General features: G+C 36.4%; 2 protein-coding genes across 2 annotated transcripts in view; one reads left to right on the top strand and one right to left on the bottom strand.

Moving 5' to 3' along the window:
* LOC134668633 (serine/threonine-protein kinase SMG1) overlaps nucleotides 1–18,063 on the bottom strand; it is a gene marked incomplete at its 5' end in the record, with an annotated part of 286,060 nt that overhangs the window by 139,825 nt on the left and 128,172 nt on the right. The gene's annotated exons all lie outside the window — the stretch shown is intronic.
* Nucleotides 13,351–14,565, top strand: LOC134668608 (uncharacterized). Its single transcript, XM_063526046.1, has one exon. It carries the CDS (start codon nucleotides 13,705–13,707, stop codon nucleotides 14,563–14,565), a length of 861 nt encoding a protein of 286 aa, XP_063382116.1. The 5' UTR covers nucleotides 13,351–13,704.

Here is an 18,063-nt window from a genome sequence, read left to right on the forward strand (position 1 = left end):
TTCTACGTAACTATCCTTGCTAGTGTATTTTTAGGGTTGCATAGCTAAAATGGTAAAAACGGAACCCTTATAGTATCGCCATGTCCGTCTGTCTGTCCGTATCAAACGTCCTGTCGAACAATTGTTTCGTTTGATAGGTCTTTCGTGAAACAGAGGGAAAAAGATCATGTTATTTGAATATATTAAAATAGATATAATTTAATCCGTAAAAAACATCTGATTTTCAAAGGATACTTGTATATTTGCATAAAAACGTCCATTTTTTTACTCGTAAACAACTGTGTCTGCAGTTACACAATTTGCGTCGTTGAAATGGAACAGTATTTCGGTTGTGTTCTATTAAGCTTTAACCTTATCTCTGGAACAAAGAAAGTCAAGGGCGCTCGGTAATATCAAGTGCCTGCGGAGGGTGGCTATTAGGGACTTCGAGATCCAATGTAAGCGATACCATAATGAGTATCTTTACGTACACTGATGAGAAATGAAAGGAAATTCTATTCAAACTTCACCTATTTTTTGTTGCTGTATATACATAGTAGCTATAAAAAGCCTGATAATATTCTAAGAAAAGTCACGGTAACTGTTCTAATGAAACATTATTTTTATAGGGTGTTACAATACACAAAAAAGTTAAGCCTCAATCACATGCGCACATTAACTGAGTCCAACAAAATAAAGTTTTAATAAGGTCTCGAGAAAACAAACTACCAAACAATATGCCCCCTTCGTCCCAAGAGCACTCACAAGATCGCTAAGTGATTTGACAACCTCGAGTCCCATGATTGATTGACGCGTCAACCCCGACGAGAAATTAATTATAACGCGTGTAGGTACTTGTACTTTAACATGTTTACACAAAGACTATTTGTAGCTTGGTAGAACAATGGTTTGAGTTATGACAAGGCAACGTGTCAAAGATAAATAATGGTAGGGCTCACTTTGTGACTTTGAGCAGAAAAATAAGGTTTTACGTGTACATAAAGAGTTTTCTTTCTTTATTTAGCTAGCGCGTTTTAAGGTTTTGATATTTGTAATAATACTATACGTTAATGATGTATGAATTGTCTTTATGTCATTTATATTCAGATACAATTAAAATTGTTTAACAAAGATATAAATGGTTAGTTATTTTAGCAGTTTATGAAATACGGTTCAATGTGGTAAGAATTTAGTATATTCAAAGTTCCGATAATGAAGCACAAAACAGCCGCGTTCAACCAGAATTGATAGGCTTTGACGTATTAATTATTAACTGGTGTGTCGCGATGTGGAGTAAATCACAACTTGTAAAGGGCCTTTGATACCTGTTTGTCGTAAGGTTTCATACATTTCATGTACGTACTTTGAGATGAAACGAAGCGTGAGAGGTTACAATAAATAACTATAGAATAATTTAAGTTCTAATTCTAACCCACCATGTTAGTCATAATAAAATCCAACACCGTAAGATCGAGTTACTTTAACCCAACAGTTGGTAACTTTGGCCCCCAACCAAAACCGCATATAGAAGATTATTTCAAAAAATGAAAACGTGGAAGGTTAGGTAAAACATACCAGATAACAATGTGTGCTAATCCATTAGCAGTATGCAGTATTTAATAATGCACCGAATAATCCCAATATCAAAAGTGTCAATACCCTCCAGGGCCAATGTACTACGTTGATGTACAATTTTACGGCACAGCACTTGATAAAATAGGTGATCGATTCAAGAGGTTATAATCTAAGACAGCATATAGCTGTAATATGTTGGAGGAATCCAGCAGAAAGCAGATTCAATAATCTGAGACTTGATTACATAAATGTAAAATTCTGAAAAGCAAACATGTCGTATAATGTGAAATATAAATTAATACAATAATATATAAATAATGATTAATTATTATACATTAATTATTAATTAATTTATACGGAGTGGGACCCACGGAACACCATAGATGGTGCTGGCCGGAGTGCAGGCAGACTGTAAAGGAGATGGCGGGACGACATGGACGCATTTTATCCGGATTGACTACAAAAGACAGGGTTGAGTGGAGGAAGCGAGGAAAGGCCTTTGCCCAGCATTGGTCCACTAAACCAGGCTAATAAAAAAATTAAAACGTAGTAGGGACTGAAAAATCAATAGAATTAATTATTATCAGTATGTGTGCAAAACAAACGTTTCCGGGTTGGTACGTAGCTCATTTAACATGAGCACACGACTTTGTCAGGATTAAAAAGTTAGCGATCTGAGCGAGGCTTACAGAGGTAAGCCGCTTACGTACTTTCACACCGCACGCTGTGGGATATGGCGACATACATGTTAAGAATTATTTTTTACGTAGGTTTCTGTACAAGAATATTAATGTTCAAGTTACCTGAATACACTGGCTTAGGGATTGGCAAACTGCGGCTTGAAAGACACATGTGACTCACAAAAAGCTTAGCTTCACAAAAACATTTAGAAAGCGGTGACTCTTTGGCAAGGTTGAAAATAGGTTTTTTCTATTGCAGTTTGATCTTGTCTCTATTAGCTTGCCAATATCTGGTTGTTGTATCTGTGGTGGTATCACTTAAAAACAGATAAACAAAGTAGTTCGCACGTCTTCGGCACAAGTTGTTCAATTTTAGTCTCAAAAACCTTTATGTCATGACTGCCTTAATATTTGCTAGAGTTATATTAGTGGGACATGAAATTCGCCATTATAGGTATTCTAGTACTGTCAAATTGCACAACCATTTTGAAAAATGATTTCGTGTGAGATATTTAGTTATACTGGGCTTTTCCGCAAATCGAAGGCCATTGTGCCTATTTTGCGAACACCCACCACCCACCCACCTCAGCTCCTCCACAAAACCTACCAAAGTTTTCAAGTTGCTGACATTTTCCTATTCGTGTGAGTTAATTCAAAACTATCTCGCCTATCACGATTATTTCCTATCAGATCATATAACATCCTATACACCGACAAAGTATAATACCCCAACATGACTGCAGAATGTTTAGAAAAATCAGTATCGCAAGCACTCGCAACACAAACACATTATAAGACTTCGCCAAGGGAGGCAGAGTTATTAGTTCCGACACGTTGGCCTTCGGTCTACTAAATGAATTACTGACTTGCCAGCACTGTGGAACAGTTAATTCAGTTAACTTCGTATTGTTTTGTTAATTGAAACAAAGTTGGTGTGTGATACTTGATTTAAATTTCAGCTTAATAGTCAGGATAGTTCATCAATTGGGTGAGGACTCAGAGGAGACATTAGATGCGAATTATTTTACAATTTTAGACTTTCTTTATGACAATCCACTGTCTGTTGTATGTATGTATATCTTTAATCGTTTGTTTTTCCAGAAGCTGTATATTTTACTAGGTGTGCAATAAAGAGTATTCTATCTAACTATGGTACAGGGAAGAGTGCCATGAGCCTGAAACCTATAAAGCATAAACCCTTTTAGCAAAATAAAGTAGGGCCCTGTACAATTGTGATGAAGATTACGACACTTGTTTAAGATCATCTTGCAAAAGAGACATAATATAATAATAACGATAAGAATTGGATCAAGGGACAGATGCAGAAGGCGGTGATCTTGGACACGGCGCGGATAGTCCGCAGGTTCCTCTCTCTGCAGCCCTGACCACCGGTAGCTTGGGCCTTGCCCCGCTGCTGGCGGCACCCTAGGTTAGGTTTTTTATAATGTGTTTATATGTATTTTTTATTGTTTTGTAAGTGTTTTTATATTTTACTTTTATATTCATATTATAAAAACCTAGCCTAAGAAGAATGGTGAATAAAGGAAAACGATAAGAATATTCCTGCTTTCTTTCGAAAGCATTGTCACGCTACTCTCTCAGTAGCGTGACAATGCCAACCAAAACAAAATACACAAAGTATTGACGATAAAACCTGTTCATGTTCAAATACCTATTCGTGAGCTTATTCGTATAAATCAGATTTCATCGACACGATTCGTTCAGTTAGACTGAAAGATAAATTTAATCGAGAAAATACGAAAAATATCTGTAAGATGCTGATTTATTTCTGAAAACGTAATTTAAGTAGTTCCCAAAGAAGCTAGGTACAGGGTTGGGCAAAATACTGGCTTCCACGTATTTCAAATACAAATTACAAAATACATTTTTAAAAGTATTTGAAATACCAAATACAAACTACTTTGGTGACTGGTATTTGAAATACAAAATACAAATTACAGTGTTTAAAATAATGTATTTCAAATACAAAATACAAAATACTTTTAATTCTTTTTGTCTAATCGTTTAGTTTGTTTAACGAATATCCTTTCCTAAAAACGTATAGGGTCATTGCGCTTGTTTTCGTCCAGCTCTAGTTTTCATCCACTTGACGAAATTTGAATATAAACCTACATTGCTGCAAATAGTAAATTAAAAATGAAATATATTATTTGCCTATCTGTCAAGTGGTCGAAAACTAGAGCATGGACGGAAACTACTGTAATGACTCTATCCCCTGGCTGTTGACGAAAAGTTCCGCGCAGAATAACTCGCGCATGGTACATATTTGCCCTCGTACAAGTTGTACATTATATTTAAAAAAAAAACGTTCCATTTTAGGATCATAGAATTTAATAAAATGTATTTTGTAGAAATGTATTTTGAAGCTTGAAGTATTTGAAATACAAAATACAAAATACATGTGAGTGCAGTATTTGAAATACCAAATACAAAATACTTTTCCAGGTAGTATTTGAAATACAAATACAAAATACTACAATGTATTTCAAATACGTATTTCAAATACATGTAATTGAAATACTGCCCAACCCTGGCTAGGTATTAGCGGTTTCCACTGAGTTTGCCGCTGCGGTCTGTGTCAGGCACAGGCGGTGGTTTAATAATGAATAAAGCAGGCACATGTGATCGCTGGAGGGAAGGCTTTGTCTAATTGATTTTATGTGTCTATCTCTAGGGAAGCAGGCAGGTGATTCTTTGAGCTATAATTAATTTGGGATCTTTATTAACTATGTATGTATGTATAAATTCTTTATTGTACAAAACACAGATTTTGCGATTTCAGGGTTGCTATCATAACAAAAGTTGCTTACATTAATGAGTCTAGACGAGCTACGAAATTCTGAATATTTGTCTCAATCCCTCTACCCAAAGGTTGTCTGGAATATATCGCTATTTAGCGATAAGACTGCTGATTCTGTACCTCTACTTTGAATTTTTTACAGAGATGTTGTCAAACTTGCAGTGAAATGCTGTCTAGTAATTGCTAAGTCTGAACTACTATATACGTAAGTATAATTATGGACCCATAGGTTATTAAGAGTTTTATGAGCCTCGTTTTTAGAAGTATGAAACTTCTAAAAACTTACAATTTGATTTTCACTTCAATACACTCTAAATCATCTGTAATAACTATTTTCCTCTTGACTTCCTCTACAATTTCACAACGTAATGAACTTCACTTTTCCAACCGACGCAATACGAGTGAGTATGAAGGTTGAAAACTGTTCCTTCGATAAAACTACTGTTTGCGAACACATTGGAGTCGTAATTGATGTTAGCTTTGATGTCTAGAACGTCTAGATCGGTAATTACTTTGAATCAATTTATCTTGGTTAGTGAAAAAAAAGTATTTGATTTTAACGTCGTCTTTCTTTAATTAAAAAAGTAGGGTCGGTGACAGTATAGATTCAACACGATCGAACGAGTAGGCTCGGGGTGGTATTGTTCTATAATTCATTCAGAAACGACTTATGATTAAACTATATCTAGAAAAATTGGTTGTATAATATACTACATCAAAATATTTCCTTATTTCTGTGTGATACAAGGAACCATGATTTACCCCGGCATTAAAGCTAGCTACTCGTAACATCAACACGCAATAATTCCCACACATACGCAGTGATACCGCATTTTCGAGTTTAATGTTCAAAATAAAGCTGTCAACTTCAATAACATTCAAACCAGACCGTTATTCTCGCTTACCAAGCACATTGTTTCACCCCTAGTTAAGTTTGATCCCTAATTTCACATAATTGTTTAAGGATTCCGAGCTAACAATATACTGGTTTGGATTGTTCTCCACTCTAACTATGTTGAGTATGGGTAAATCAGGACAATCGCTTACATTACCGGTGTCCTTGTGCCTGCATAAACAAACTCTCGAATATGAATAATTTACGTGAGAGATTCCGCCTTTCACGCGCCAATAACTCTGTTTACGTTCGAAACGATACAAAGCAGGTCAAGATGAATCGGGGTGATTTTTGTTCCGGTTCGTTTTTAGAAATCGCACTTAGTCAACAAGTTAAGAATTATCGCGGGATTCTTGAAAGTATACATTTTAATCGGGAAGAGTTAAAATTAAAATGGGTAACTCACGTTTTGTAAGTCAAAAATAGAGCGAAAGAGAAGCTATATCAAGAGCCAATGACATTGGCTACATTGACGTAGGTACATAGAGAATAGATACAAGCGAAAGACAAAAAAGGGTATGGATAGAAATTCGGGTGGGAAAAATGCGAATGGAAATATTGCTACGCTAATAATATTATTTGGGTGATTCGGCCCAATAAAACGGCGACCAATTGGCGCCCAAGATAATAAAACTTATTCAACATTAACAAACTGCATTAACTCATGTGTGCCTAAGAGCGCATTTGAAACAATGCAGCCAATTTATCTAAAGAGACAACGAAACGTGAGAACTGAGCTCTAGAATTACCAGGGCAGCGGTGTGGAAATGCAGATAGGCCGCGAGCTCGACACGGTATGCGCTTACCTGCAACAGAAATGCATTGTTATTGTGAAAGTATTTTAATGGAAACTTAGTAAAATCTGAAGAATTTAATACTGCTGAGTAATGTTTAGTTAGAAACTTTAAGATAATCGGCTCGATTCGGAAAATGAATACATTTAAAATGAATTAGATTTCTACTAGACTTCAACAAGTTACGATACGGATAATTTAAAGATATTTGTAAGATAGATATGTAAAATTTGACGTTTCCGCGATTCTGGAGGTCCTCTTGAACGATTTCGACATGTTATGACTTAGATATCCAAGTCACATCTAGTCGATATCTAATGTAGATCTAGTTGATCTCTAAATCGTCTCAAGATCTTGTGTTTATCTCGAAATCCGGATAGGCCTGTTAGTATGATGGAACATATAATAATTACGGCTAACCATAATCTACGAGGTCATACTAAACAAACTTTACTATATAATATTAATATGGGACGGAATCCTGACTTAATTAATCTTTCCGCCTTAACCCCAGATGCGAAAAGGGCAGTGTTTGAATCCGGCTAAGCTAACTTTGCACCGACTTGAATACACCAAAGTCAGGGAGTCATTAAAAAAGTCATATTTTAATAGAAATTGGAGATTCTATATAGAATTGTGATACACCAGCGATAATTCTTAGTTATACATAAGTATACATTTAAATGGTGTAATTCTCGTTAATCAAATTTTTTCCGGAGTTTTAAATTTAAAATTAAAGTTGTTTAAATAGGTAGTTAAAGCTCAAAAGAAACCTACTGAATTAGGTAAGGTTCCAAGGTCAATATAAAACGAAGTTCCAAGTACTAATTTAGTGCTCGTCTGTCCTTTGATGCAATAACTTCTGGCTGTTCAAATCTCCAAAGCGTACAGTCGAGTGACTCGAGTCATAAACATCTGTACAAGTCAACGTTCCAAAAATATATTTACACGCCTCTAAGACACTGGCAAGAAGGTCATGTAAACATATTTTTGGAATATTTGCTTGTAAAGATGTTTGTGAACTTCGAGCGTACAGTCGCCATCAGATATATCGGAGCGGCCAAGGTGTTCACAATATCTGAACGCGCAATCTAACGCCCTGACAATAGAGGCGTGTTCAGATATTTGTGAACACCTTGGCTGCTCCGATATATCTGATGGCGACTGTACAACACTATACGATGCCGATCACGTCGCCTTTAGTATCCAGTGTCGCGTCGGGGAGTTATACTTCAAATAGAGACAAGTATGTAATAAAGACAGTTATGTGCGTATGGTTGTAAATGACGGCACTTTACTTGATGGTCTCATTGGAAGATAAGCGCTGGCAAATGCCAGCGCCATACTAATGAGTTTCAGTCCTTTTTTCGACCTTTTTTTCTCTCATTAGAAGGTCTACGGTTTTAGGCGAAGCGAGTGGAGGCGCCACCTATACCAACGACGAAGAATCCAACTTTGTACAGATATAGTAAGTATTTTTCTGATTATTTATTTGTTTTTTTTTTATATATTTATTCATTTTATAACACTTATTTTACAATAAATGAGTTTTCTCGTTAAAATATAATTATGTAAAACATGTAAATTATTAAACGTAATTTGTTTACTCAACAAACATATTTTCATAATATTATAGGTAATTAATACGATATGCACAAATATAAAAAATCTGTAAGGTAATTAATTATTTTTATTTTTATTTAGTTATTATTAAAAGAGAAGTTACATTAATTATTGTTACTTATCTGCCAAACTGCATAGCAGTTTGTTGGCAGAAAACATATTCTACCCTCCACCATTGTAGAGTAAGTTAATTCCTACTTAATTAATAGGTGGATGGACAGGATATACAATATGTCGACGAGTACGTTTACTTGGGCCAGATAGCATCCTTCGAGAACAGGCGGTCTATCGAAATCGATAGACGTATCGAGAACGCCTGGAAGAGCTTCTGGTCCATGAAAGCGCTAATGAAGGGCGACCTTCCCTTGTGTCTCAAGCGCAAACTCCTTGACATGTGCATCCTGCCCATTCTAACCTACGGTGCACAAACTTGGTCATTAACTGAGGCTCTAAAATCTAAACTCAAGGTTTGCCAGCGTGCAATGGAGCGTAGTATACTAGGTGTTCGCAGAACTGATCGGATCAGAAACACGGAACTACGCTCTAGAACTAGAGTTGTAGATGTAGGCGTCAAGACCGCTAAGCTTAAGTGGGACTGGGCCGGACATGTCTGCCGCATGCACCCAGAAAGGTGGGCCAAAATGGTTACTGAGTGGGACCCACGGAATACAGTAGACGGTGCAGGCCGGAGTTTAGGCAGACCGAAAAGGAGATGGCGGGACGACTTGGACACATTCTACCCCAAATGGTGGGAAAATGCCGATGACAGGGTTGAGTGGAAAAAACGAGGGGAGGCCTTTGCCCTGCAGTGGGACACCAAGCTAGAAAAAATAATAATAATAATAATAAAGACCGGGATTTATAGGCCCGTGAAATCCAAAAGGAGACACAAAATAATAATAATAGCTGCGCGAGTGCGATTTCTTACAAAGAGTACCTGTACCAGCGAGATTGAGGGTACCTTTAGTATTTGATTGCCAGTTCTATTCCTTACTAAATATTACTTATAACAATAATTTACATGTGCTATCTTAAACATTTATTACATTTATACCTGTCTCTACTTTAAATCAGCCAAAGTGCCGGCGGCGCGAGCGAAATGGACAATCCGCGAATCGGCCCCCGAGGCGCCGTACCGGACGAGACGAGCGAACTGATCGGCCAAATTGAATACTATAGATGGTCAAGCAAATCTTGTCAGTAGAAAAAGGCGCGAAATTCAAATTTTCTATGAGACGCTATCCCTTCGCGCCTACATTTTTCAAACTTGCCGCCTTTTTCTACTGACAAGATCTGCTTGACCAAGTATAGTGTTCCATTGAACATGCAGACAAATACTAAAGTCTTGTTTTTAAAATTCCGTTGGAAGCATCTTAACACGTACCTACCAAATGTTCTCCGAATATTAGTCCTTAAGTAGACAAGAACAAGAACATAGCCGTCCCCGGCGTGTCCATACAATCGAAATTGAGCTCTCATTTTTAACTCGTAACATGAAACATGGCATAACATATTCAAGTATAATATATTTATAATTTCATTGCCAAAATTGTAATAAAAGCTTAGTACAGAAAATAGTGCGAGTGGAATTCAGCTACAATGTAACTGTTATGTTATAATGTTCATGCCAAGTTCCATGTTATTAAAGTATTTTCAAACAAGCAGTCTAAGATATGACATCTCCTACTGACGACCTTAAACTACCCAGACTCGAATACGAGTGGTTAAAGCATGAATGAAATATTGTTTCCTTTACAATGCACCGTCTAACGGCGCGGTTCGGGAAATAAATTAGAGATTCACTAGATATGAAATAGTAAAGATTATTTAGATTATATTTACTATTGCATATCTAGTGAATCTCTAATTCATTTCCCGAATCGCGCCGTTAGATGGTGCATTTTAAAGAGATGTAGTTCGCCATTTGTCTATAATGTATTACAATAAAGTACAATAAGTATATATTGAAAAGGACAGTTACTTTAACATTTGTTATTTTATGTCAGTATAAAATAGATATATAATAGCACTTAGAAATGAAAACGCTTTTGGATAATATTTAGAGTGGCGCCAAACGTGGGGCTTGTAACTTATGGCGCCGTATAACCTGAGTTGGGTTGTTAACGTCAAGTACAGTTCCAGGACACATAGAATAATATCGCTATCGGATAAGCATCGAAGAGGCTATAAATAAAACTAATATCAAATCGATATCACTCGCTGTTCAGTTAGGTATTGGTAACAACTACTAGTGCTAGCCAGTGATCTATGCATAGTAAATAAAAAAAAATCACCACTTTGGCATTTATCAAAGCTTAATTTAAAATTACAAGCTTCCAGTTACGTTATATTACCAGAAATCTCCCACGAGTTCACCATTGTATGCGTGGAACATCTTAATCGCGCTCCCAAACAGGCGAAACTAACTTCACCCCAAAGAGGATATTTAAAAACAAACATTTATGTAAAGTTATGTTTTAAACTACGAGTATCTTGTATCGAATTCCATCCAATTAATGTACGTTTGTATAAGCATACAAACTTTCAAAATAACAGCACTATTCTGATTAGCACCGCTAACCGCTAAATTATTGACTGACATTTTTTGTACGATAAGTTTTTACCCGTATATTGAGCATTAATATCAAAGACATTTTAGTGCCAAATAGATTTCAGTGCAGGTTCCACAGGCTTCATAGGAAACTAAGCTGATATTTATCGGATTGGGAAGCTTTTGTGTCCGAAGTCTGCCAACTTAGAGTATTACTATATCCATTCAATGAAGATCAGAACGTATTCTAATAAAACCCTAAAAATATCGTATATATTATCTCTCGATTTTCGTTTCCTCTCTTCATTTGCTTATTTTTCAGACTTATAAATGTTATTGAGGCTAATTTGCCTAACTGTCGAGGAAAGGAGGTCAATGTTTATCTAATGTATATTTGTGTAAAACTTAACACGCCGTACCAGTGATGGAAGAGTACTTAACATTTCTTTTCTTTCTTTCTTTCAATATAATAAAAACCATATTTAACCTAGCCCGTTTCATTGATTGGACTACATCTGTAGTTTCAGATGTATCCCACGCTAATGCCAATAATGGTCCAGGTATCTGATTACAACCTAACATGTTTCCTCAGGCTCGAACTAAGTTAGGTAACTCGGGGAGTAGTGGTCCATTAGGGGCGTAAAAATGGACTCTGTGAGTGGTAGATATGTTAGTTGGGTGTAAGTTATTAATGGAGGTAGTATATTGAAAACGAGGGTATGTAACGATCCATTTTATCAGAGGCAATTTGTCTATCCGAGCCGCCAGGCAAAAGCTAATACTTAGATATTTTGCTGGAATTCAGTAGTTCCTCGATTTCGAGGAATAAACCAAAAAAGCTATTTTTCACCACACCAGCTCGGAAAGGCTTACTTTGCACTTCAAAAACGGATAGCAAAGTTGCATTTTATTCACATGTAAGGCAAAGTAATCAAATGCAAATTTTGAATTGTTTTCTTATGTTTGCTGGTAGAATTGACTTTTAAATGATGATTTTGGATGATAAATATTTAATAACATTCATTTGGATTGGGATTTGGTATGATTTTGTTTGATATTTTACATATATATGATTTTGTTTTATATTTGATTCGGGATGGTGTGGTGAAAAATTTTGTGTTTCACTCGGGAGCAAATTTTGTTTAGCCCTCGTACTTTGAAACCCTCGCAACGCTCAAGATTCCATTTTTCGAACCACTCGCTACGCTCGTGGTTAAATTTTGGAATCTTTCGCTTGCTCGGGTATCAATATTAGCACGAGCGGTTAAACAACAACTTTGACCCCTTGTAAAACAAATAACTATTATCGTATTTCTATTCATAACTAAAATTTAAAAGCCAGTGTAATTACTATTATTGTATTTTTTTAGGCTATAATTAGAGTATTAATAGCTCGTAATTTGATTTCAAAAAGTGTCCTGTTAAAAATTTTACTGTTTTAACTATTCTCGATGTCAAAAATTGAATTGCTTCAGAAAAAATTTTTGGATATACTGCACAATATGTTTCTTCGTAGCGTTAACGACACAAGCAAGCCGGGCGAGCAAACAGTCGTTTAGTGGAAACAAGTCGAAAAAATGAGAAGCTATAACCATTTATTTGCGCCCGGCGCAAATGAAAACCGAAGGGTATGCGCGTTTACATTAACCTCTTCATATTTATACGTTACATCTAAATGTTTGCAGTAACGTTGGTGAAAAGCATGTTTATAAACACTTCTAATCATGTCCGCTTTCGGAGAGAAAATCACGAATACAGGACAAAGTATAAAAGATAAAAAGAAATTGGGCAAATAACAAAATAAGGAAGAATATAATGTTGAAGTATAGAATATAATGGAATATGATGTCCCTGATTATGAGCCAGCATAAAGAAGGTTATCAGTCTAACATGGACCGACCACCTATAGGATTGTATGTAGATATTCCGTAAAAGTATAAAAATCAAAAAGAAAATGAAACTTTTCTTCAGAAAGTGTAAGGTAGAAGTACTAGTGCTCGACGCTGCACTAGTATTCGACATGGGCACTTTATGTCAAAGTGACAAGGATTAAATTTTGAATACAGAAAAATCTTCGCCGTTCAAATTGAACCTATATTAATTTGACATAAAGTGCCCATGTCGAATACTAGTGCAGCGTCGAGCACTAGTACTTCTACCTTATCTGTAACTACTTTAAAGTTATTTCGCTTTTAGTGAACTGTGACGCAATGGGCAAAGTTATGTTAAAGGGCAAACTTTTACGGTTTGCGATTTGTCATTGTTAGGTTTTAACGTTTTGTGCACTTCCAATAGTTCCACTTCATATTTTACAATTTTAACTTACGTTTTATTAAAAGTTTGAAGCAACCAGCTTTTGAAACAAACAGCTCCCTGCAACTACAAGAACTACTGCCGACGCCTGTTAAACCTACCTACCCGATGACCTCATGCGCACCACTGTTGTTCCAGTTATTAAAAATAAAACGGGTGATGCTACTGAGGTTTCAAATTACAGGCCAATATCGTTAGCAACTATTGTAGCCAAGGTATTGGACAGTGTGTTGGATGGTCACTTGGAGCAGCACTTCCGTCTTAATGATGCACAGTTTGGTTTTAGGCCGGGGCTGTCCACGGAAAGTGCTATCCTATGCCTCAAACAGACTGTCCAATATTATACTAAAGGCAGAACACCGGTGTTTGCATGTTTCCTAGATTTGTCGAAAGCTTTCGACCTTGTATCTTACGACGTACTCTGGGACAAGATAAGTAATGAGACGACCTTACCTTGTGAAATTACATCTCTTATGAGTTATTGGTATAACCATCAAAAGAATAGTGTCAGGTGGGCAGGGTCTCTGTCGGAAGAGTATGGGTTGGAGTGCGGGGTGAGGCAGGGCGGGTTAACCTCACCTCGGCTCTTTAACCTGTATATGAACGGGTTAATCGAGGAGCTCAGCAGTACCAAAGTCGGATGTCATATTGACGGTGTTTGTGTCAATAACATTAGTTATGCTGATGACATGGTACTGCTGAGTCCTTCGATTGGGGCCCTCAAGCGCCTTCTGGCAATATGTGAAAGTTATGCGGTGGCCCATGGGCTCAAATATAATGCTAACAAAAGTGAAATCATGGTTTTTAAGGCAGGCACCAAAACCTACACGCTGCCAGCAATTTCCTTGACAGGTGTGCCTTTAAAGCAAGTTAGCCAATTTAAATATTTGGGTCACTGGGTCACCGAAGACTTAAAAGACAACTTGGACGTTGAACGGGAGCGAAGGTCGTTGGCCGTTCGATGCAATATGTTGGCCCGCAGGTTTGCGCGATGCACAGAAAAAGTTAAGATCACTCTCTTTAAAGCCTTCTGTGTATCTTTCTACTCATGCAGCCTGTGGGTCAATTATACGCAAAGAGCGTACAGCGACCTTCGCGTCCAATATAATAACGCGTTCCGGGTGCTGATGGGGCTGCCGCGACACTGTAGCGCCTCTGGCATGTTTGCCGAAGCAAGGACAGACAGCTTTGCGGCCGTCATGAGGAAAAGGTGTGCCTCGCTTATGGCCCGTCTGCGCGGCAGTCCCAATCGCATTCTGAGCGTGTTTGCTAACCGCTGGGACAACCCTATGTTAGCCCGGTGGACGTCCATGCATGTTGTCAAACACTGCTGACGGTATATACAACTTTTATTTTTATTTATTGTTTTAAATTTTGTGTTAGTTAAGTATAAATTAATAATTAGTTTTTAAGAATTCACTAACAAAATTGTATGGGCAAAATAGTCTGAAATAAATGTTTATTATTATTATTCTCTTTATTTATCCTTCGTCTTAAGTTAGGTTTGTTATAATATGAATATAAAAGTAAAATATAAAAACTTATTATTATTATTATTATAAACATTTCCTAAGGAAAATTTGTAGAACGTTAAATTAAATAATCCCACGAACACCGAAAACCTCATTAAAATGACGAAGTTGGGTTATCCAAACTTTAAGCGGATAAGTACAGTCAAGGAATTTAAATTCCGACCCATTTCGTACTTTGTCACAGTGACAACCGTATGAGGTCTCTAGCGGCTTTCATATTGATTGTCACTGTGACAAAGTACGAAATGGGTCGGAATTTAAATTCCTTGACTGTACATTTGCCTCTCGACTTGTAATTAAGGAGTCGCTCAGTAAAAAAGCAGCAGTAAATCATCTGATTGTTTTATCTTTTAATAATTATGAAGCAATTATTTGACAGTCCAATCATATAGGTATTTTTCAATATGATTTTATTTACATTTTATATATATGATTAAATACAGATTGCTATAAAAATGCACTGCTTAAAAAAATCACAAAAGATAATAAAATATCCACAAAAGGCGCTGCCACTTTTTTTCCGAACCACTCCTTACTTACCGTAAAACGGGGTCAACAGAAATCGCGGGGTGAAAAGAGAAATTTTTAACTTTTTCTTTCAAGTTGTTATATTTAAAAACGTACATCTCTAAAATCACTAGTCTACTATATACGTATTCCAAAAAATCTGATTATAGAGATGTACGTTTTTAAATATAACAACTTGAAAGAAAAAGTTCAAAATTTCTCTATTCACCCCGCGATTTCTGTTGACCCCGTTTTACGGTACGTGTGAACAAATTGGTATAAATCACGTTTTAATTGCTCATGTAATTTTTCTACGGACACTATTTAACGATTGAGTAACAGCTATTAAATAATAAATAACATAAATTACTGCTCATGAAAAATCTATTCACAACACACCTATTAATTATTAACGCAATCTACTCAGTTTCATTACACGCCATTAATAATGTAATATTAATAAAAGTAATCACGAACAATTTGTCGCGTTCCGACGTCGTTAACCGCCATCGAAAATATGTATACATTCTAAACCTTATTACAAAGGAATTAGGTACAAAAGTTTACATATCGATGGCACAAACTGAACAACAAACTGAACATGCACGGTAATAACACATTTATGTCATAACAAATACGTAGCAAAATTGTGTGAAGAATATAATAAAATCCATTTGCCCCCACCCTATTAAAGTGCCGTAAGTTCAGAGAGCGGAATTTTGAAAAATTGTCCGCTTTTTTATACCACAATACGGTTGGCAAAAATTTAATTGGCAATCTTGGGGATTTTCTCTTTGGACTTCAACGATTCAAATCCTGATTATTTGACTTTTAATTAATAAAATCACGAACATAGGTCTAAGAAGCACTTTAAAAATATGTAACAATTTATACAGAAAGGCTTAAAATAGGGATGAAAATAGCTTCTCAAATGCGCAATTTTATTTTTGAGGGAACTCATCAATTACTTTTTTGTTACAACTTACAACAATTAAAATTCAAAAACATGATATCCGTGGTCTCGAGCACGCACATCCATCTCGCTCACGCTTACGCCCAGTGAGAGTGAGAGAATAACACGAACCTACGGGGCCTTAACACTTTTATGATTAACATGTAGGTGCTATTTTGGTGTGCACGTGTTTGCACTCGTTGCATATAGGAGCGTGGGCAGTGATAATTAGCAGTGCAATGCTAAATTAAAGGTATATTTAGATGTTTTGTTTGATTATAATGATCCCGCGTGGTTAGTTTCAATTTTCAACCGTCAGGTTGGAAACCAGCATAATCAACATCATCTAATGTACATAATGCGAGTAAGGGCCCGATTCGGATTTTGAAATAGACATCTATTAGACATCACCAAGATACGATAACGATATGTTTAAGATCTAACCTGTCAAATTTGATATTTGCGCGATTCTGGGGATACTCTTGATCGATTTCCATAGGATATGACTTAGAGATCCAATTCACATCTAATAGATATCTTACTCTATCTAACGTAAAAGTGACATTGGTTGCCCGAATTGCGCTGCAAAAGAGAACTAGTTGATATCTAAACTATAACGTATCTAGAATGGATCTAGTACGTGTCGTCTCTTGTGAATATCTTGAAGTTCAAATACGGCAGTAACTGAGTTAGAAAATGACGTTTGCGGTCCTGTATTTAATGAGATTGTGGTGTCGTGGTGAATTTGGTACAAATATGTATTACTATTATTAATTATTGATTTCTATGGTCTATTCCATTACGTATAACAAATCCTATTACCTACATGTGCTTGGAGCACAAAATATTTGTTAAATTGCTGTTTTGTTGCTGTACTCTTTGTAATTCTGAACTCCATTAAATGGGTTTTGCTTGATTGATTATAATTATATATACCAAGTTGTTCATTCCAACCCTGTCGGATTACACTGAGAGAAAAATCATCACCAGGAATTAAAAAACAATTCTGTACTGGGGGAAAAAATGTAGTTTTAGTAATCATTATGGACGTTTCACTATTTCTGTAAAGTTTATTTATTTCTACAAACAGCTCAGTAATCCCAAATATAATTTCAACAAACAGATAATAAAAATTGCAAGAACTAATAGAAATTGCAAAAGTCAATTTGTTCCTATTAGTTAACTCTCCTTGTCCCCGGATTAAGTTTATTTTTGTAATTCTAAGTGTATTTTTGTTGTACTTTTCTCCCAGTGTAGATTTTAGGATAATCAACAACATGCTTTGTTGTGCTTTGCTCTATTATAAATTGTATAGTTAACAATAGTGTCCTACTAGTAGAAGAGCCGGCCGCAAATTTTCTAACCGACTTGATACCACGATGAAATGCACAATGGTTTCCCATAAAAGTGATGCTAAGTCCGAATTCGATAGTCTGCCACGGCGGAACTTGCCGAAAGTACGAAAAAGAAGGCCACTTCCGGTGCGAAAAAAGGGGGCTGATTTAACCCATCTGATACCGAAATAATAGTTATGGCAGCAGTTAGAAATTTACATGTAGACACATAAAAGCGAAGTCTGCCAGTATTTTTTTTGCCGGAAGTGCTTGGCAGACGCTCTCAAAGGTGGCCAACGGGACCCCTAATTTAACCCATCTGATACCACCATGAAACCAATTCCAGTCGGTAGGTATGAACCCTCATGTCAGGAATATATAAGTCTGCCAAGGCTTTTCCTGCCGAAACACCTTGGCAGACGAGATTATGTAAGCAAGGTCGGCATCGGTTACCCTACACTAACCCATCTGATACCACCATGAAACCAATTCCAGTCGGTAGGTACG

Source organism: Cydia fagiglandana, chromosome 11 (assembly GCF_963556715.1).
Source record: "Cydia fagiglandana chromosome 11, ilCydFagi1.1, whole genome shotgun sequence".
Classification (NCBI taxonomy): Eukaryota; Metazoa; Arthropoda; class Insecta; order Lepidoptera; family Tortricidae; genus Cydia; species Cydia fagiglandana.